The sequence below is a fragment of the Hevea brasiliensis genome, unplaced genomic scaffold (genome assembly GCF_030052815.1).
Source record: "Hevea brasiliensis isolate MT/VB/25A 57/8 unplaced genomic scaffold, ASM3005281v1 Scaf380, whole genome shotgun sequence".
In the NCBI taxonomy this organism is placed as follows: domain Eukaryota; kingdom Viridiplantae; phylum Streptophyta; class Magnoliopsida; order Malpighiales; family Euphorbiaceae; genus Hevea; species Hevea brasiliensis.
Window position 1 is genome coordinate 62,212 of NW_026614896.1, and position 21,793 is coordinate 84,004.

A 21,793-nucleotide genomic window follows, 5' to 3' on the forward strand; every position below is an offset into this window, starting at 1 on the left:
ATTTTTGCTAAAAAAGATAAAAAAAAAATTACCTTTATGTTATTCTTAATGGCATTCCATTATTGCAATCCAAATATAAGATATGTCTTTGATATTTAAAAAAGAAAAGAAAAGAAAAGTGAGGCGTGAATTGTCATAACCCATAAGCATCCATTGTAGAACAAGCATATGGACCGATCACTCTGGAAAAAAAGAGAATAAAGTGGCTTTTCTTAGTGGGTTTTTACCTTTTCTTTTCTATCTTTTCAATGTATAATATATCATCAACCTCCAAATTTTGCAGCTTTGTGCGTACTCTGTAGATGAAAGATTGCTGGGAAAGAGCACATGATGAGCTGCAAAATGGCTACTAAGTTTGTTTTCCTCCTCACCTTCCTCTTTCTTGTTCTAGTATTTGAACTTGGTTCTGCACGTCTCACATCAGGGGTTATTCCGGCATTGCCTAAAGAAGAAGGTATAAATCATCTGAAATATGCAAATAGATCATTTTTGTTGTAATATATTTCTGGTGCTTCATATGAAATATATATATATGCAGGATTCTTCTTGTTACACAGATTTGAACATTAATCATAGTCAAGACTTTTTGTTCATTAATTATAATAGAGATATAAAATTATTCTTAGAGTATAGGTTTACTAACCCATTAAATTTTAAGTTGAGTACAAAGTTCAGAGTTTGAATTTGGCCATCTTAATTTATTAGTTAAATATTTCAATATAAAATGAAATAAATTTCTGCTTATTTGTGAGTTTTCGCTGGGATGTAGTACCATGTTAGTTTACCAAAAATCATCTAAAAAGATAAGAAATATTATATCAATGGCTACCTATTAAAATTTTCCTATCAATGGCTACCTATTAAAATTTTCCTCTGAAATTTTCTTTTCTCAAAAGATAAGATATCATAGTCAACATAATATATATAAAATATATAAAGTTGTTGCAAAATATGTGAAAATTTAAAAATGGGTTGTGGGTGGTATTGAATTGAACTAACAATTTAAATGAACTTAAAATTGCCACCTCTAACATATGTATTTATAAAGTAACTCTTATATAATTTTAATATTTCAATTTTATCCTTAAAATTAACATGTCATGTAATATATGGTAGTAAATAATATTTTGTTCATAAATTGAATTTTTTTAGTAATTTAAAAATATTAATTTTATATAATAATTATTACATATTTCATATAATAATATTTTGTAATTAATTTAAGTATAAAAATAATCATTTAATATGAAATAATTATTTCACTTTTATTATTTAAAAATTTTTAATGTAAAATTTTTATAAACTTAATATTATATTTATATTTTACAATTGTTTATTTTGCAGTGTCTGCTCTCAATGCGGTGATGGACTCGAAATCTTACAATTATTGCAACGATACTGAATTGATGCATGAAAATTTATTTGTTGTGTGCAACTGTAGCTATGAGAAGAACACAGTTTGTCACGTCACAAAGATGTAGGTTCCTCTATCACTTTGCATATTTTAAATTTATTATTATTAGGAATTTTTTAAATAATAATTTATATAATATTATTACTCGTTAATCAATAATTGTTTTTTATTCATCTCTTGACTCAAATTAGCGTATTATTAGCATGTTGCATACATGGAAATATATAAATAAAAAAGAAATTGTGTTTTTAACATTTTTTTCTTTCTTCCGGTTGCCAGAAGTATCCTAAACGCAGACTTAAACATCGCAACTATCAATGGAGAAGTGGGTAAACTCAAATTTTTGGAGAGCATGTAAGTATATAAATATAAGGGCTTCTTGTTTTTGTCTAATATTTTCCTGTTCTCTTTATTTATTTTCTAAATTTCGAATCATAGTGAATGACAAATTAGATCAATGACTATAATGATCAGAACTATTAAAGGCACTAAGTTATCCGGGTCCATACCAAACGACTTGGGGAATCTGTCGGCTTTGAAATACTTGTAAGTCTTCCCATAATTGCCTTAAAAAATTCTATATGATTCACAATAAATGCATATTTGTTGTGATGTTTAGTATAGGCCATGTTCGTTAGTATTAGCAGTTTTAGTAGGAATTAGCTATTTTAATAATTGTAAATTATTTTATTTGTAGTTAATTATTAAATATTAGTTATTATTAGTTGGCTGTTTAAGAGTAATTTAAAATAAAAGTATTCAGTAAAAATAACGGTTAGATTAGCCGTTAAATATAAAAGTAGTTATATCATCTTGTTGAGCCCTAGTCAAATTCTCAACTTCTAAAAGTTAGAAAACGTAATTTTTTGTGAACCACTTTCTCAACATCTAAACATAACTATAAATACTGTGCCATCAAATAATATAAATAAATAAGATAGTATTTTGACTATAACATGGCTATAACAGCAATATGCAACCGTTCATATATTGCTACCATAAATTTATGACAGCAAATTTTATATATTTGACAATAAACCATTGTTACTAAATTTAACATTTCTTACAATGAAAATAAATTTTTACAGTGAAAATAAAATTGTGTTTATTTTTTTCTTCTTTTATGCTTTGTTTTAATTTCCTTTCAATTTTCGATTTTTTTTTACTTTTTAATTGTATATTGTTTTCTTAATTTATTTTCCTCTTTATTTTCCGAATTTCCAAACATAGTGAATGATAAATGAATTCAATGACTATGATGATCAGAGTTCTTTCACGCAACTCGTTAAATGGATCCATCCCAGAGAGTCTGGGACAACTGCGAGCTTTGGAAGTACTGTAAGTTTCGCCATAACTGTCTCGCATATTTGATTTGTTTAATTCAATGCAAATATTATACTAAAGGCGTTACGCTTTGTTTTCCTATCTCAGCGATTTGTACAACAACTTTCTAACAGGCTCTATTCCTTCTTCTTTGGCAAATTTGTTTTCCCTCGAAAGTTTGTACGTGTCATGAGAATCATAAAAAACGTTTAAGTACATATTAAAGTATAAAAATTTTTATGGTTATTTTAATTAATTTGGTGTTTTTCAGGGACTTAAGTTACAATTTATTATCAGGTCAAATTCCTCAGGCGTTGGGCAATCTCTCTAATCTGCGCGGAATGTAAAATCATTACTCATACTTCTTGATTATGTTTCATGAAAGCAATTTTTTAGTGCCAATAAAATGGAATATATATATATATATACACGCAAAATTTTAATTTAAAAATAAGTATACAAATTTAATAATAGGTTTTTAAAAAACTATATTAAAATTTAAATTAGTTAATTAAATATAAAAATATCATAAAACTTTTACTGGAAAAAATATCATGCTTGAAGAATTAAATTCTATTTTCATATTCAAATATTTTATATGGTCCTTTTTATTTATTGTTCTGCATAGTCTGGAAACTTTCATCTTAGTTTTAATCAAATCTTCATTTTTATTCCATCATATATCAAATAGGCTCCTCAACTGCCTATTTTGTTTTTTGACAATTTAATATATGTTTTTTTAATCAAGTTTTTTTTTTGTTTAATTTGCTAAATATTATTTTTGTGTTTTCTCTATTAGAAACAATTTTTTTGAATTGTTGCTTTATTATTTAAAGATATAGAAAAACCGATTAACTTTTGTTTGTAGATAACTTCTACCAATTTCCATCAAAAGATGAAAAACATAAAGAGAATGAGGGGAGACGGTGTGGGAGAAAAAAAGAATAAACATGAGCAGAGAGAAATAAAAAGGAAAAGATCAGGGCAATTTGAATATAAAAAATAATTGGAGAAACTAAAGAGATAATAGAACCAAATTACATAGACTATTTAATGTGTTTTTCAAAATGGAAGGACCAACTAATTAGTTTGAAATTAAATAGTAATTTGAGTGGTATTAATTAATGAAAAAATTGACGAAAAGACTAACAGTTTAATGAATTAAAAATAAGAGGACTAAATAATATTTTTAAGATAAGACTAAATAATAACTAAATAATAATTTTCCCAATAAATGTCAAAAGTTAAAATTTATTTCACATATCCACTGTTATAAAGTGGTTTTAAAAAATTCAAATCAAATTGATATTTTTTATTTAATTTTTTTAAAAAATATATATATATTATTTAATTTGTTCTGATAGTTCTGATAGCAATTTATTTTGCATGTTTTCTTTAGGTACTTATTTCAGAATAATCTTAGCGGTAATATTCCACCAGAACTTGGAAGCTTGAGCAGGCTTGACACTCTGTAAGTTTTCGTTATGACTACAGAATTGAAGAATAAGATTAGGCTTTTGCATAGATAATGATATAAAATGAAGGATTTATTTTTTATTTCAATTTTATCTAACCTGAGGTAAATTTTTGCAGTTTCTTGGACTCCAATAGGTTTACTGGAAAGCTGCCAGAAAATTATGCCAATCTTACATCTCGCAGACTTGTAGTTCAATAGCTGGAAACAGTTTCACTGGCAATATACCTAAGTTCTTTGCAAAATGGACCAATCTCGAAGATCTGTAAGCATTCATTTGCTCTTGAAGATATTCAAATCTGAACAATATTGATTTTCTATCATTGGGTCACAGGATTCTTACTGGAAATGATTTTGAGGGGAAGCTGCCTTTGGAAATTTTTAATTTATCAAATCTTACTTCTTTGTAAGTGCATTCCAACTACTGCTGCTTCTTATTTTTTTTTGAATTTTTCTAAACAGTGCCATTATATGTCCAGGAAGATTAGTGATCTAAGGAATTCTGGTTTCTCTTTTCCAAAATATGCAAATATGACAAAACTAAAGACTTTGTAAGTGTCCATCTCATATTCAATAAGTTATCTTCTTGTATCTGTAAGTGGGCATCCCTAATTCTTCAATGTTTTCTGCAGGGTATTGAGGATTTGCTAATAACTGGTCGAATTCCTCAGTACATTGGAGATTGGCCTTCATTAACTTACCTGTAAGTTCTGCATAATTTTTTTTTTGAAACCAGTAATTAAAAGAATTATAAAAAAATGTTCTTCATAATTTTTTTTTTAAATTGCTATTGGAGAATCAGAACTACCAAATTATGGCCTTTTAGGTATATATATATATATATATATATATATATATATATATATATATATATATATATATATATATATATATATATATAGCAGAAGTATAGATATGTGTATTATTGCATTATTTTTCTTTTATGCAATATTTTGAATGATTATTGCAAAACAAGCTTGCATCGGTAAGAAATTTGACTTAGCGTTTTCGATTTATTATTATTAAGATATGTGGAATATAAATAGGTCATTTATATTTTAAATGAGTATTAAGTATTTAAGTTGGTCAAAACATAATAATTTATTAAGGTTGTCAACACATTAGTGAAATAGCCTTCTGTAACTTGTCAACATATTACATTATGAAACTGCTCGTGCTTTTTTTTGCATGTGACTAATAATAATTTTAATAAATAAATATTTTTAATTTATATATTTTTATTTTTATATACAAATAATAATTTTTTATATCCTCTTATTCTACTAAAGAAATATAGTATATTCAAATATTATTTTTATTTTTTAATATTAATAATAATAATAATTTAAAAAATAAAAAATAGTGTAAATATATATATATATATATATATATATATATATATATATATATATTAATAATTCTAACTTAAATAATAATAATAATTACCAATTATACTTAAAAGAAAAAAAAAATAAATAAAAATATAATTAAATATTTATCATAAAAGACAATAATTATTATAATTATCAAACATAATAACCTTCTTTGTATGGTAAATAACACATGTCAACACCAATAAAAAAATCAATACACGTGGCAACAAAACAAAAAAAAAAAACAACTTTGTCTAATTTATATGCATAGATAGATAAATATGATTATTTTATTTATTTTGAGCCTCTCACAAGTTATATGATTTTTATAAGCTTGAATTAATCCCTTTATCTACTATTTTTTAATGAAAATTATGAAAATATTTTCAGCATTATATTTCATTTTTTCTTTATGTCAGTAATTAATAGTATTATATTCTTTGTCAAAATCCCTGAGCTTTGTGATTATCAAATTCTCTCTCTCTCTCTCTCTCTCTCTCTCTATATATATATATATATATTTTTTTTTTTTTTTTCTTTTCTCTAGTGATTTGAGCTTCAACAGTTTAGTTGGTGGGCTTCCAGATACTATGAAGAACAAACATTAAGTAGTTTGTAAGTGAATCAATCCATCTTAGATGAGATGATTTTTGTTAATTCATTGGAAAACTATGATAATTTTTTTTTAAAATTTTTTCTCAGGTTTCTCACAAGAAATATGCTTACTGGGTCGATTCCTTCCTGGATTTCTAGCGTCATCAATGATGAAGCGTACGTTTCCAATAATATGAAATTTCAAACTAAATTTCTTTTTTATTTGGACTAATAAAGACAATTTGAAGTCATGAATATTAAACTTTTTTTTTTTGAATTATTGCTAACCTTTTTTAGTTTTATTCATTTAAAATTGAGAACTTGAATGAGTGTTAGAGCAGGTTATGATGAAATAAGGCCAAAATATATTGATGTTGCAGGGATTTATCATATAACAATTTTACAAATTCATTGTCCAAGATCACAAAGACAGTTTGATGGGCATAAGATAGATGTGTAAGGAAGTAATTGTGTTTTATTTTTGTGCAATTTTATTGAATTCCCTTTAATTATTAAATAAGTGACCAAGTTTCTTTTCTTGTTTGGATGCTTTTGTGGTCAACTAGCGAGCCAAACAGGTATGAATATATATGTGATCATTGATATATGTCGTCCATACTCTACATAAATATGATTATAGATTGGTTCTTACGATTGTTCCATTTTTAATTTTCTCTTCCAGGAGCTCTATACTTAATTTGAGAGATAAGTATTGTCATGGAAAATCTCAAGGTGCATGTTTATAGATTCAGAGAGCCCATTTTCAAACGTATCATTTTTTTTTTAAATTCATATTTGCGCATTGGAGTATTCTTAGACTAATTTAGATGATATCATGAATGATTTTTCACATATATACTATTATGAAAATAACCTTCGATTACAAAATTTAAAATGATTTAACAAAAGCACACTTTACAAACAAATTCACTTTAAAAACATTACGACAAATCAAAACTTTAATAGTATTCCTTATATGCCAATAAAAATTTAAAATATGATGTTAATAAATATTATCAACAAACACCTAGTGATATGCATAAATCTTATAACCTAAAATTTTTAAAAACACTTTCACTCTAATTTATAGCGCTTTATATATGATGTTATATATATTATTTACTATTTTACGTGTTATTTTAATGTTATTTATTACTTTAACATCATGCACAAAATGGTATTAACTAAATGTCATTAAAATCTAAATTTGTTGTAGTGAAAAAATTACGCTAATTTAGACTCTTGCTAGTAAACCCTTAACTACTCAAATTAATAACTCAACACACAAAATCTCCATGTGATTTAATCTCATTACCACCCACATGTACTTCTGATACCGTTGTAATATGTCAGAGTGCAGTTTTCAGTTTAAATCAAGAAACTGAACCAAATCGAATCAATTCGATTCGATTTTTGGCCTAAACAATTTGTTTGGTTTGAAGTATTAAATATTTTTTGTTATTTGGTTTGGCTTGATTATTTTCATCAAAAACCAAAGAAAGCCGAACCAAACCGAAATTCCTATGTGATGTCGTGTTGAGGCCCTCTAATATATGTCACATCATACACATTCTATCCACACTTCTTCCCGTTCCCGTTCCCAGTTCCACGCCCACCTTGACCCAGCGATTCCTTCTCTTTCATCACCCTCCACGTTACATGTCCTTCTTCTCCTCCTCCTCCTCCTCTTCTTTCTTCTCCTCCACCTACACTCTATGATACCATGATTCTTTTGCACCCACTAGCATATGTCTCACCTCTCACCGTTGTCTCTAGTATAAATAGTTAGTGATATAAAAAGTTATCTCATATCGAAATAATTATGTCTATTCGTTAAAAGACATCAAAAGAAACTGTTTATTAACAACAATTGTGTTTGTTCTAAGAGGTATTTATGAACAAATATAATTATTCTATTCTAAGAGATATAAGCTTTATAAATAGCAGTAGTTTTGAACATAAATTTATTATCTCTTTCTATTCTATCTCCTCTCTTCACTTCTACTTACAAACAACATTATTATTCTTTAATTCATTCTTGAGAGAATTCTAGAATTACTGTCTAGAATTTTATTTTGGTTTTGTTATCCTGAAGGGATTTGCTCAAACTACTCGATAGTGACATAGTGGGGGTATAATTCCTTTAAGGAGAGTGACTATATGATCGAAGCCTACTACTATTATTGTTGTTATTTTTCTAATAATCTTAAGGGAATTAAACATCAATGGAAGCTTCTACACTGGTGTTTCTGATTCTGTTTTCAATAAAATTATCAATTCTAATGTCTTCAAACTAGAGCGTTTTAATGGAACTAATTTTACTTGCTGAAAGGACAAATTATCATTTTTTTTTCTTACTGAATTGGGCATTACACATATGCTAAGTGACAATCTATCCAAAATTCCTAAACCATCTAATAGTGAGGATGTAATAGTCACAACATCGCAAAAGAAACATAAAAAAGATGAAGTTCAATGTAGAGGATTTATTCTAAATTCTCTTTTTTAATAAGATGTATGATTTATTTCGACTTATCAAAACTCCACAAGAAATTTGGCGGGCCTTAGAAAATAAGTGTACTTCTGAAAATTAAGTTACATATAGATTTTTAAAGTACATAAATTGTTTGTTTTTGTATCTAGACTTAAATATTTGAAAATAGAAATGTCTAAAGAACTGCAAGTGGCTACTGTGATTGCAAAACTACCCACCACTTGGAATGATTATAGAAAGAAACTACTGCACACTTCTAAAGGTTTTATAGTAGACCAACTTATAAAGTATGTTCGTATTGAAGAAGAGACTCGCATTCACAAGAATAAATTTTGCTTTGAGTCAATCTCATTATATTGATAAGATTCTTTCCAAATATAATCATTTGTGTATTAAAGAAGCTAATACTCCTTTTGATGTTTCTAACAAATTAGTCAAAAATTCAGGAAGATCTATAAATTAATTAGACTATGCTAGTGCAATTGGTAGTTTGATGTATGCTATGCATTGTACTAGGCCAAATGTAGAGCGGGGGACGTGAGGCAAAATATCATCGACTAGAATTATATAAAATGCACCAGGTAAAGGAAAGATGGTGGAGTCACAATGGTCTCACTTAAGTACTACCTCCTTAGATAACATTTTCTAGACATGCACTTCATACAATCCTAATAGAATCAAATCACTGGTAAGTACCGTCTTCACATAACACTACCACAGTGCTAAGGATTTATGTTACGAAGGCATAGATAGACAGAAGTCGCCACCCAGGTAATAACCGGGACATATTCAGTGTTTCTTCCGAGGGTCATGGATGGCAACTTACTCCTTGCAAAGTTTCCACAACCGTCATTACCATAGCCCAATGTCTAGGTTCGAGATAGTGGGTATGTAAGGGGAAGGTGTTAGGAACCCCTTACGCTTGGTCTAACCTCGTTAATTCGAGTGTCAGTCCTCTACTAATGTTTCTATAAGTCTTTGTTTATTATTCCTTTATTAAACTTTATCCTAAAAATGCAATTATAATCCTACACATACAAGTAATTCACAAAAGGGTTGTTGTTTACAAATAATTTTCATACACAAGTAATTCACAAAAGGGTTGTTGTTTACAAATAATTTTCATGCACAAGTAATTCCTATCTATGGAGTTGCTAATTATTTAAATGATATTTACCAGATGACTAAAATTAATTTATTATTGAAAATTTAATTTACAAACAAATTCAATTTCAAATAACCCTAAGTTTCTATTTAACCTAATTAATTAATTTTTCACCAAGTTATCCTAAGGATAATTAAACTAAATTAATTATATACATGTGTAATTTATTCTAATATCATATAAGGCCCAAACAATCACAACCTAATAAAGATTTCTAATATATAAATTTATTTTACAATTACCAAGTATTAAATTAAATTTATTTTACATGCCAAAGTTAATTTAATTTACAAATAATATTAATTTCGATTTACCAAGTATTTATTTAAATTAATTACATGCAAAATCAGTTAAATTAAAAAACAAAGTTAATTTTAATTTATCAAATAAAAATCCTATTTTTACTACCATTTCATGCCAATAGTTATTTTAGGAATTCAGGGCTACTTACCTATTAGTAATTGCAGTTACTATTGGGGTAAGTTACCTTTAATAAAAGGGTCTTCTCTTCTAGTATGACAATGATATCCCTGGCTTACTCTCATTTAGCTCTACGTAAATGCCCTCTTTGGTACTTACCTTAGGGCTACTTATCAATTTTGCTTATAATAAAAAAAATAAAGAAAATAAAGAAAATAAGAAAATACTAATAATAATTCACATTGGATTTTAACTATACTCTCCTAAAGGGGTTAAAATTCCTAATCAACTATAACTAACTAATGGTCTAAGTCTTCTAGCATTATCCAAATACTTCATAACACCTCTTAAATTAAAAGAACACAGAAAAATAGATCAAATGTCAATTAGAACCCTAAAACACCTAAGAACATGCATAAACATATAATTTTCAGATTTTAGTAGATTGATGGTAGTAAGAAATTTGATTTTCAAAAAATAGTTAGACATGCCTAAAAATTATGAAAAAATTACAGAAGACAACCAACACATCATACAATATAGTAAAATTTATAAACCAAACAAAACCCTAGCTGAATGGTCTACATAAATCATAACGTTTCTAAGTGATAGAATCACACTACTTTTTTGTAAAATTCATAACTCATTAACCACAACTGATATGAATGCAAAACCAATTGGAAAAGATTCATAATATTCTGAAATTAATTTTAGAAACTAGATTTGTGCAAAATTATTAAGAAACAAGGGAGATATAAGCTTCACAAGTCGGGTATATTGCAAATCGGATTTTGCAGGAACCCCAACTTCAAATAGCTATAACTTATAAAATACAAAAGCTTTTTCAGTGATTCTTGAGCCTAAAATTAATGGAATTCCGTGAAGAATATGAATATAATTTTACTACAATTTTAACAGATTCAAAAAATAACTAAAAATAATAAAAATATGAGAGATAGAAACTGAATATATGCAGAGTTGTGTATCCCCTCAAATTAAACATGATTACATGATCCATATGAACATGCAAGATAAATTAAAAGACAAAGAACGTAAAATTAAATATTACGTGGCATAGATCTTGAAAAGAAAATAAAAGAACTAACCTTCAAAAAATATCGCAAGAAAGAAAGAAGAACTAAAAGAATTTTGACTATTTCTCTCTTTAAATTTTTTCCCTTTTTTTCTTCTTTTTTTTTTTTTTTTTTTTTTTTCCTTCTCCTCCTCCTTTTTCTTCCCTTCTCCAGTATGGTATTTATAGGGTTTTGAGAGAGAGGTGTGATAGGGTTTGGAGTCCTAAGGTGATAAAGTTTAAATAACTTAAACAACTAAGATTGCAGAATTTGGGTGAGACTGAGATATGGATGAGGTGTTTCAACCAATAGGAAGAGAGGGGAAGGGGAAGGCACCAATAGGGAGTGAAGAAAAAGTGTGGTAGGGTTTGAAGTCCTAGTGTGATAAGGTTCAAATAACTTAAACAACTAGGATTGAGGAATTTGAATGAGACTGGGATATGGGTGAGGTGTTCCAACCAATAGGAAGAGAGGGAAAGGGCATGGCACCAATAGAGAGTGAGGAAGAGAGTGGGGCTAAAGGGGGAGAGAGAGTTTGTATGGGAGAGGGATAGAGAAAACAATATTTTTTTTATTTTAATTTTTAAAAACTTAAATTAAATGGGTCCTATTTGAAATTTCTAACTAGGCTTTCTCAGGCCCATGGGGCCCAATTAAACTTAATTAGGTCCATTTAAGAACTACCCATATTAAATTTAAATAAAACAAAATTTTATTTAGATTTAATTAAATTTCCCAAAAAAAATATATTATTATTTTTTTTTCAAGATCATGCCACGGAATTAATAATTCAGCTCCATGCCTTCAATTACATCTTACAGTCATATAATTTTTTCATCATCGGGTTTCTCACAGCCTCAATGCACATACTCATCACAAAATAAGGGTCTGCACCAAATAATACTTTTGCTATTTATAAACTTTCAAGATATACTGATAATCCTAGCACTGATCATTGGATAGCTGTTGGAACAGTTCTCAGTTATCTTAAAAGGACAAAGTTTTTTTGCCTTGTTTTACAATAAGTTTTTTTCAGTATTTGAGGGTTATAGTGACGCTAGTTGGATAACTAGTATTAATGATAATAGGTCTATATCTAATTGGATATTCACTTAAGGTGGAGGAGCTATCTCATGGGCTTCTGAGAAACAGATATGCATCACCCATTCCATAATGGAATTTGAGTTTATTGCTTTAGCAACAATAGGCACAGAGGTAGAATAGCTGAGAAATTTATTGCTAGATATAAAGTTGTGGCCACAACCGATGCTAGCAATCTCTTTGCACTGTGATAGTGAAGCTACTATGTCTAGAGCATTTAGCAAGATTTATTATTGCAAGTTTAGACATATGGATTTAAGACATGAGTATGTTAGACAACTAATTTTTGATGATATTAAGTTTGGATAATAAAACTTTATAAGTGTTTATGAATTTACAAGGTAATACAAGGTCATAATATGGTGCTTAAACTCATGGTGAATGTGTTAAAGAAGTTGATAAGATTTATGTGTATAATATTTTCGATCATGTCAATATAGGAATTATAGTTTAATATTTAAATATAACCAATAATTTCAATGAGATTTTGAAATATTTATACTAATAGTAGGTTTCAGTCGAAAGGCTCCTTCTGTATACATAAATTTTAATTCATGTTAATTGTGTTTATCACTAACTAAGTGGGAGATTGTTATAAATAGTTAGCGATATAAAAAGTTATTCCACATCAAAATAGTTATGTCTGTTCATTAAAAAGTATCAAAAGAAACTATTAATTATTAACAATTGTATATGTTCTAAGAGGTATATATGAACAGATGTAATTATTCTATTCTAAAAGGTATAAGTGAAAAAATATAATTTTTCTAAGAGATACGAAGTGAATTGTTGTATTTGTTATAAAAGGTGCAAATGAACTGATGTAGTTATTCTAATAGATACAAAGTGAACTATTATATCTGTTCGAAGAGGTGTAAATACTTTATAAATAGCAGTAGTTTTGAATAAAAATTTATTATTTCTTTCTCTTTTATCTCTTCTATTTACTTCTACTTATAATCAACATTATTATTCTTTAATTCGTTCTTGAAAAAATTTTAAAATTGTTATTTAGAATTCTATTTTGGCTCTATTATCCTGGGGGGATTTGCTCAAATTGCCCAACAGTAACATTGTGGGAGGCATAATTTCCTTAAGGAGAGTGACTACACGATCGAAGCCTATTGCCATTGTTATTGTTATTTTTCTAACAATCTCTTGTTGGCTCCATCTCATAAGAGACCCACACCAATAGCGATAGGCTTCGCATCACTTCTGGTTTGCCTTGCTTGCATACCCACACCAACATTTGTATATGGGTTTTTCTTATCAACGATCAATCCATGGGTTTGCGTCGCTTCTGGGTTTGCCTTGCCTGAATGTTCAAGAACGGCATTGGGTTTGATATATTTGTGTAGTTTGATTCTATAAAATGTGATTCAATGTAAGAGTTAATTTGAGTTTTCTTGTTGATTTTTATTGTTGTGTTGGTGACATGTACTCATATCCAAGATCTATGATTTTTATATGTGAAATATGTTCATGATTTGAGTTTCTCTTGTTTTGGATTTTTGAAATGTATTGTGATTTTCATCTACAATTTGGGTTTCTCTTGCTCTTACTGTTGCTTTTGATATGTGTAAACCAACAACCGAACTGCACTAAACCAAGCTGAATTCGGTTCAATTTCAATTGATATTTTGCAGAAATTCAATTTTTTTTTGTTTTTTTTTTTATTTCAGTTTAGTCAGAACCAAACCAACTAAATGCTCTCCTTTAGTAATACGGAGATCCTTCTCCTTTTCCCTTTCATTATTATTAATATTTTTTTTTTACTGTAAAAAATCTAATTAACAAGGATGATGTTTCTTGCAGAGTATTATAATCTGTTTATAAATTGCGGTGGCGTGGAAGCTTATGTTTTTTTTGGGGATTGATTACAATAGAGATAATGCAGCATCAAATTTTTATGTAGATCCTAATGGAAAATGGGCTTATGCTTGTTCAGGAGATTTCTCAAAAGATGACATTAACAATCCAATTGATTACATAAGAAACACTACAAGCGAGTCCTCAATATTTGAAACCGATATGGGACCATTGTACAAAGCAGCTAGCCTTTGTCCAGTGTCGCTCTGTTACTACGGCTTTTGCCTGAGGAACAGCAACTACACCGTCAAACTTCACTTTAATGAAAATACCTTTGCTCGTGATTCTGATAATGCCTACAAAATATTAGAGCAACGTATTTTTTATTTATATATTCAGGTAATTTTTCTATCTTTTTCTTCTATTTATTTTGTGAATTAATAATGAAAAAAAAAATGTAATGGAATGAATTGCAGTAGACTGTTCTAAAACTCAACTGTTTTCTAAGAATAAAAACTTAAGAAATTGTTCTTCTAGCTCCAATACATTTCATTACCATATGTCAAACATTTATTTAATTAACCATCGGTCAAACATTTATTTAGTTAAGGAATTACTCTTGTCATTACAGGGGGAAAGAAAATTAAAGGATTTCAACATAAAAGATTGGGCAAAGGGTCCAAACAAAAATTATACCCGAGGAGTTACCTGTTCTTGTACATGATAATCTATTGGAGATTCATTTCTTTTGGGCCGGCAAAGGAACATCTCCATTATATCCGCCATTTCTCAATGGACCACTTATATCAGCTATTGCTGTAACCCCAAGTAAATAAATAATTAAATAAATTATCAAAGTTTAATTACATTTCCTTAAACTTCACAGTTGGTAAGAAAAAAAAAAAAAAAAACTTCTTGCTTACTTCCACTGCTGTTTTCAGACTTCAAAGTTTGCGGAGAGAAGCTCTCTCCTCGACAAATAGCAGGGATTGTTGTAGGTGCTGTATTAACTCCATTGCTTGTATTGGCATTCATGTGGAAAATGGGCTGCCTTAAAAGCAAAGAGCTACAAAGTGAGACTCTATACACTGCACGCATGCATGTATGCAAATATCTTTCAAAGAAGTAATGCAATAATTTTCTTCTTCTATCTTTTGTTTTGTGTAGACAGAAATACACATAGAAGGCAAATCTTTCACCCTCCAACAAATAATAGATGCTACTCGAAATTTTAACTCCAAAATGGAGATTGGAAAAGGGCGTTATGGGATAGTATACAAGGTAATGAATGACTTCATAAAGAATTGTAGTCTCACGAAACTTAATTTTTTAAGCTGAGATGAGATATTCTTTTGCATGCAGGCTGAACTTCCTGATGAAATTAAATTAGCAGTGAAGAAGATTTCTCCTGACATAAATCAGCAAGAGAAGAATGAATTAAAAAGTGAAATTTTCAGCCTGAAATCATTGAGGCATGAGAACGTGGTTCAATTGTTGGATGGCTATTGTGATAAGAAAGGCCTTTATCTGCTAATATATGAGTATATGGATAATGGCTCCCTACATCAGGCCTTGTTCTGTAAGAAAACATAGCATATAAAATTTGTGTTTAATTAAGTCGCAAAAATGAGCGTAAATACTTTCTTGATGAATTTGTCGATCCAAATTCAAGAACCATTCTTGATTGGAAAGTGAGACATGATATATGCTTGGGGATAGCAAAAGGTTTGAAGTATCTACATGAAGAAAAAAGATTTGACATTGTTCATGGAAATATAAAAGCTGCAAATATTCTGCTTGACAAATCTTACACTGCTAAGTTATCGGACTTCGGATTAGCAAGGCTTTGCCGTGAGGAAGATCCATTCGTGTCTATCATCAAAGCAAGAGCAAGCAGATGTTTACAGTTTGGAGTTGTTCTACTTGAAATTGTCAGTGGGAAAATCAGTGCAGATCATGCGCGAAACGGGGAAAATGATTTCCTCCTTGACAAGATAAGTGAGGCTTAGCATAATTCAATTACAATTGGAAAATCATTCATATTCAACGAGCACTTATTAGAAAAGCAATTTTAATATTAAAATCTTTGTCACTTTCATTCTTTATCTGTTATTTGAAAAATTATAAATCAGAAATAACTATTTTATATATATATATATATGAGCTATATTTAATATAGATAATAATTCTGTTGTTCTCCTTTGAATAATAATCATATGTGGGAGTTAGACAAATGGGATTGCTATATATCTTATTGGATCGATTTATCTATACACATGCACATACCGACAAGTCTTTATGTTATACATTAATTAATATTAGTTCTGTGTGAATTTTCTCTAATGACGTTGGCATGGATTTTATGCACGTGCGTGAATGTGTTCTAATTATCAATTTTTTTTTATTTAAACAATAATTTTTATATATATTTTTTATAAACTCTAATATATATATATATATATATATATATATATATATATATATATATATATATATATATTTTTTTTTTTTTTTCCTTTCTTTTATTTCCACTATTTCCCCATGAAATAATATCCTGCCACTGTAGCCGAAAAAATTCAAAAAAAAAAATAAATGAAATAAAGGAAATATATGTGTATTAGAGTTCAAATTCAATCGGAATTAGGAAGTATAATTAGTTTAGGAAGTATAATTTATTTAGAAAGTTTAATAGAATTTAAATTATGAAGTTTAATAATTAGATTCCTAAAAAGAATAGGTTTTAGTAGTCTATATATATGTGTAGCTCGTAAACCATTATATGGAATGTATTATAGAGAGCTAACGAAGTGGAGAAGTGTGTTGAATTCCATGAGTTTTATTTGATTGATTTTTAGGGTAAGAAAAAAATTTGTTATAACAAGCATGCACCTAATTCTAAGGCACACACAAAAATTATACAATCATACAATATAGAATAGAGAAGAAGAAGAATACAGTATTTAACGTGGTTTGACCATAAGGTCTATGTCCACGGGCAAGATAAGAGAAAAAAATTTCATTATGATGAAAAAATGAGCAAAATACAATCACTCAGAACTCTCAAATCCTAACCCCGGTGTATTTCCGAATATCTCATAACTCTATCGCAAAAGGTAGAATATTATAATATTTATACTGATCTATACACAGGGGCAACTTTTTATCCCAATCGGGTGGCAATACAAAACTTTTTGGTAGAGTCACAATTCGAATCTATGAAGACATATCCAAAATTCAAGCCACATAAAAATAAAAATTTTTACTCTTGGCTTGAATTCCCTCTATCATCAACAAAATAACCACAAATACTTTGTAGGCAATGTCTAAACTTACTGACTGAGACTCCATTGGTCATCATATCTGCTAGATTATCATATGTGGAGATTTTCTGCATAACTACAGTTCCCCGAGATATTATGTCCATAATGAAGTGATATCTGATATCAATGTGTTTAGTTCACTAATGGTATATCTAATTCTTTCCAAGATGTATTGCACTCTGGCTGTCACAAAACACTGTTGGCATGTTCTGTATCAACCCAAGATCACTCACCAAACCTTGTAATCATAAAGCTTCCCTATCAAAGATCTCCTCTTTTCTAGGTCCCCTACAAAATCTGAATCCACATAACTAACAACTAAATTACTCATCTTGGCTCTGTCAAATGTCAAACCAATATCTATAGTGCCCTTTAAATACCTCAAAATCAATTTCTCAGGACGCCCTTACCCGCTTCATCAGATAGCCGAGCAAGAAGTGCCACATTCTTGGCCGAGCACCCTATCTTGTTTTATCATATCTATTGTAAACTTTTGATGTCATTTAAAACATATATTCTATGTGTAGAAATTTTTTTTTTATATATATATCTTATTTCTGTGGAGACCCGGACAGAGCCTCCTTTGTTTTATTAGCATCTGACGAGTTTCCACTAATCACCTGTTAACATGTCCATATTCATTTCACACATTTTCATATCATATTCTCTTTTATCATTTCATTCACAGTTATTTAAGTTTATATTACAATCTCAAAATGGAATACATCATGTGTTTATGTACAATGAACAAAAAGTACAAAATCTAAACATACATGGGCTCTACCAAAAAGAAATACAACTATAGAGGAGACTAGTAAACACTAGCATATCTGATCGGTCTCTGTGTGAACACTACTATCACTGGCCGTTGCTTGCGGGACCGATCTCCGCACTCACGCGATGGAAAATCAACGCGCTAAGCATAACGCTTAGTGGTGCATAATTTATAATAATAATAATTTAACAATTGAAATAATAATTGTAATTCATAATATCTGGGTCTTTTGCATTTTTATTACACTTTGGAAATAATAAAAATTATTGGGATCTTTTCTGTTTACTTATTGTGTATTCAGTATTATTAATCATTATCAATGCCCAAGAAACCTATAACAAATTATAAAAGCTAGACACACGGGAGTATACAGGTTAGACAGCCATACGTCTACCTTGTATACATCTGTCAGGCACGAGGCCTGCTGTCAGGCTTGTAAAGCCAAAAATAAGGTTAGGCACAATGGTTTATGGGGAGGCATATAGCCTATAGAACAATCATATCAGACATATATTGTCAGTTCATGATTTACTCTGAAAGCAGTACTGCTATCTATGGTCCCTAATTGGTATACCAATTTATCCAAACTAAATAAATAAGTCTAGGTATACTATGGGCAATTAAACATTTTTAATTATTTTAGCACTATTCACTGTTACTATTTTCTGGTACTGTTCAATGGTACCATTAATTTCATATTAATAGGACATTAGTCCCAATTTACATATTCATATCATTTTTAATATTTAATTAGCCTTATGAGTATTTTAATCACCATGTATAGCATTTTTCCCATGAACCTTTCTTTAGGTTCATTTTGATGTGTTATTTTTATCTAGGAATTTGACTAGGTTAGGATGTCTATTTGGTTACACTTCCTTCATAAAAAAATGCTCCTCTATGTTTAAACTTGAATGGTAGTTTTTGAATCACTGAATTTGGGGTTATAGAACTCAAGTTATGGTCAAAATACCATAACTGGTCCCTTTGCCTCTAAGCTGTCCAGAATTTACGATTCCTTATTGACCAGTCATTTGATCATTTTATGGTCATTTTTAGACTTAGGTTCCATTACAAGATATGTTCCTCTATGTCTTAGGGACTCCCAGGTACAATTTCATAATTTTTCAAGCTTAGTATAGTGAGTTATAGTCAATGTATTAACCTGGACTCTTAATCCTATAAAGGCAATAGTCAATCTTCAGGGCAGTATATTTGTCCCTCTTTTTAGGGTCTTTACACTTAGAATTTGGCAAAGGTATCTAAATCAATGTTGTAGCCCTAAGTATCATGTTTCCAGATCATATTGGCACATCTCAAATGGAATTTCCTAGTGGGAGTTACTGCCAAATGAACACACGGGTATCAAATGGCATTCTGGGTTCAACTTAACATTTTCCAGATTTCAATTCCTAACTTTGGCTAATATTTTCCTTAGGATGCAATGGTTTCTAGAGCTTGGTCAAAACATAAAAATTGTTGTGCTATGTCTTATAAAACTTTTGGCACTAGTTTCACTCAATTTGCAGCTTTGGAGACCAAGTTATGGTATTTTTGCCAAAACTGGTCAAGTGTACCAAAGGAACAGTATTTTGGATAATTTCTGGGTTGGCAGTTTTAGTGACCCAACTTGTGCTAACAATTTGACTTGGTTTAAGGCAAAACGGGGTCAAGTGATCTTCATGAAAAGTGTAGCCCTATGTCTAAGCTTTCCATTGATGTAAATTTTAGGTCATTTGGACCAGTATAGAGAGAGTTATGACCAAATGAACACGTACTATTCATTTGGTCATTTTCTGGGTTTCAGTGTTTGGTCATCCGGGTTTGGGCAGAGAATTGATCATGATTTTAACAAAATTTGGGCAAGGTTTCTCCTTGAAAAATGAAGGTTTGGATGTCCCAAAACACCTCCAATTAGCCTCATACTAATTGGGGTAACCCAAAGGGAGATATGGCAATAAAAAGCTATTGGATTCAACAACAACACAACCTGAAGAAAATTCATACTCCCAATTTCAATCTCCTCCTTCTTTCAAACTCAAATAAGCATATATGGCACTTCTATAAGCATCAATCTCACCTCAATTAGGTCAAATTCATGCATTTACACATGGTTCTCAATCATTTACACAAACCCTAGTTTTCAAAGTTTCAAATTTACACAAACCCTACACAACCAACTCCCAACATTCTAACTCATCACCATTCTCATGGAACCATTTTTTCATTACTTAAAAGTAACAAACTTCAAGTTCCATGGCTGCCCAAAAATCAAGGGTTCTTTCTTTCAAATTTTCTTTTCATTTTCATGATATTTATACTTGGCTAAACATGCTTTTCATGTTTAATAAAGAGAAGAAGAGGGATTAGTACACTAACCTTACTTGAGCTTCCCAAACCTCAATTTTCTTGCTTCCTATGGGTGTCTATAGCTTCCTTAGGTTGTGGGGAGTATTTTTTATGAAGGGGACTATGGGTTTTGGTGTGTGGAAGCTTGGGAAATCAAGCTTGAAAGCTTGACAAAAATGGAGGGAAATGGGGATTAGGGTGGACGGCAAAGAAAGGGAAGAGATGGAGAAGATGACTTTAGTTGGTGAGTTTTGTCTCTTATGCTTTATATTTATATATTTATATATGTACTTAATTTATTTTAAATTTTCATAAGCTTTTCTTTTCTTTTCTTTTCTTTTCTTCTTCTTTCTTTTCTAATTCAATTTATAAAGTTTTAATTTATACTAATTATTTTAATTCTCTAAATTTTTAATTTTATATTTAGGTTAAAATTCACATTTGGGGGTGAAATGTCCAAAAAGTCCTTTGACTGCTCGAATGCATTAGTTGTTGGAACAATAAAATGTACGGACTACCTAAGGTGAGGGCGTTACAATTTCACTATCTACTAATGCTCTTTCCTAGGACACTCCATGTATCTAATAACAATACTAATTGCAAGTGAGTCGTGTCAAAGTAACCATAGCATATGATGCTACCAACAGGACTGAGATAGTGAATACTGGACATGTGTTACATCTCCTTATCTGTTTTTGGTGACATATCTGTAGATAACTTGAAATGAGCAGCAAACGGAACAGTTACAGGTTTAGCATTATTCATGTTGAAATGCTTACACTTCCTCAACATAGGCCTGTTGAGTCAAGAAAAACTTCCCAACACTTCTATCCCGAGTAATTTCTATTCCCAAAATCTTCTTTGCGGCACCCAAATCCTTCATCTCAAACTCATCACTCAAGAATGTTAATCTATAACATGCTTTTAGCAGTGATAAGCATGTCATCCACATATAACAGTAAATACACAAATGAATCATTTGAAAGCTTCCTATGATACACACAACTGTCATATGGATATGAACTATGAATGTATCAAATCTTTAGTACCACTGCCTAGGGGACTATTTTAGGCTATGTAAAGATTTCTTAAGCAAACAAACATGGTTT

The 21,793-nt window shown here is 29.6% G+C and overlaps 2 protein-coding genes across 2 annotated transcripts; both read left to right on the top strand.

The window, feature by feature from the left end:
• The first annotated feature begins 300 nt into the window (after nucleotides 1-300).
• Nucleotides 301-4,759, top strand: LOC110638671 (probable leucine-rich repeat receptor-like protein kinase At1g35710). The gene is made up of 11 exons (XM_058142222.1): nucleotides 301-454; nucleotides 1,345-1,477; nucleotides 1,694-1,768; nucleotides 1,889-1,960; nucleotides 2,681-2,752; nucleotides 2,846-2,917; nucleotides 3,009-3,080; nucleotides 4,137-4,208; nucleotides 4,349-4,476; nucleotides 4,546-4,617; nucleotides 4,691-4,759. Exons 1-9 carry the CDS (start codon nucleotides 328-330, stop codon nucleotides 4,410-4,412), a joined length of 759 nt encoding a protein of 252 aa, XP_057998205.1. The 5' UTR covers nucleotides 301-327; the 3' UTR covers nucleotides 4,413-4,476; nucleotides 4,546-4,617; nucleotides 4,691-4,759.
• LOC131169005 (probable LRR receptor-like serine/threonine-protein kinase RFK1) lies at nucleotides 4,456-16,249 on the top strand. The gene is made up of 8 exons (XM_058142220.1): nucleotides 4,456-4,476; nucleotides 4,844-4,914; nucleotides 6,287-6,355; nucleotides 14,318-14,616; nucleotides 15,182-15,342; nucleotides 15,408-15,521; nucleotides 15,603-15,819; nucleotides 15,960-16,249. Exons 1-8 carry the CDS (start codon nucleotides 4,456-4,458, stop codon nucleotides 16,247-16,249), a joined length of 1,242 nt encoding a protein of 413 aa, XP_057998203.1.
• The last annotated feature ends 5,544 nt before the right edge of the window (nucleotides 16,250-21,793 follow it).

What these genes read in the sequence shown, in the direction of transcription:
- LOC110638671 (XM_058142222.1), top strand. Translation starts at nt 328, where the DNA reads ATGATGAGCTGCAAAATGGCTACTAAGTTTGTTTTCCTCCTCACCTTC. An exon ending in TTGTTTTCCCTCGAAAGTTT is followed by an intron (nt 2,918 to 3,008) that starts GTACGTGTCATG and finishes GGTGTTTTTCAG; the next exon opens with GGACTTAAGTTACAATTTAT. An exon ending in TTGAGCAGGCTTGACACTCT is followed by an intron (nt 4,209 to 4,348) that starts GTAAGTTTTCGT and finishes GGACTCCAATAG; the next exon opens with GTTTACTGGAAAGCTGCCAG.
- LOC131169005 (XM_058142220.1), top strand. Translation starts at nt 4,456, where the DNA reads ATGGACCAATCTCGAAGATCT. An exon ending in AGCGTCATCAATGATGAAGC is followed by an intron (nt 6,356 to 14,317) that starts GTACGTTTCCAA and finishes TGATTACAATAG; the next exon opens with AGATAATGCAGCATCAAATT. An exon ending in TATACACTGCACGCATGCAT is followed by an intron (nt 15,343 to 15,407) that starts GTATGCAAATAT and finishes TGTTTTGTGTAG; the next exon opens with ACAGAAATACACATAGAAGG.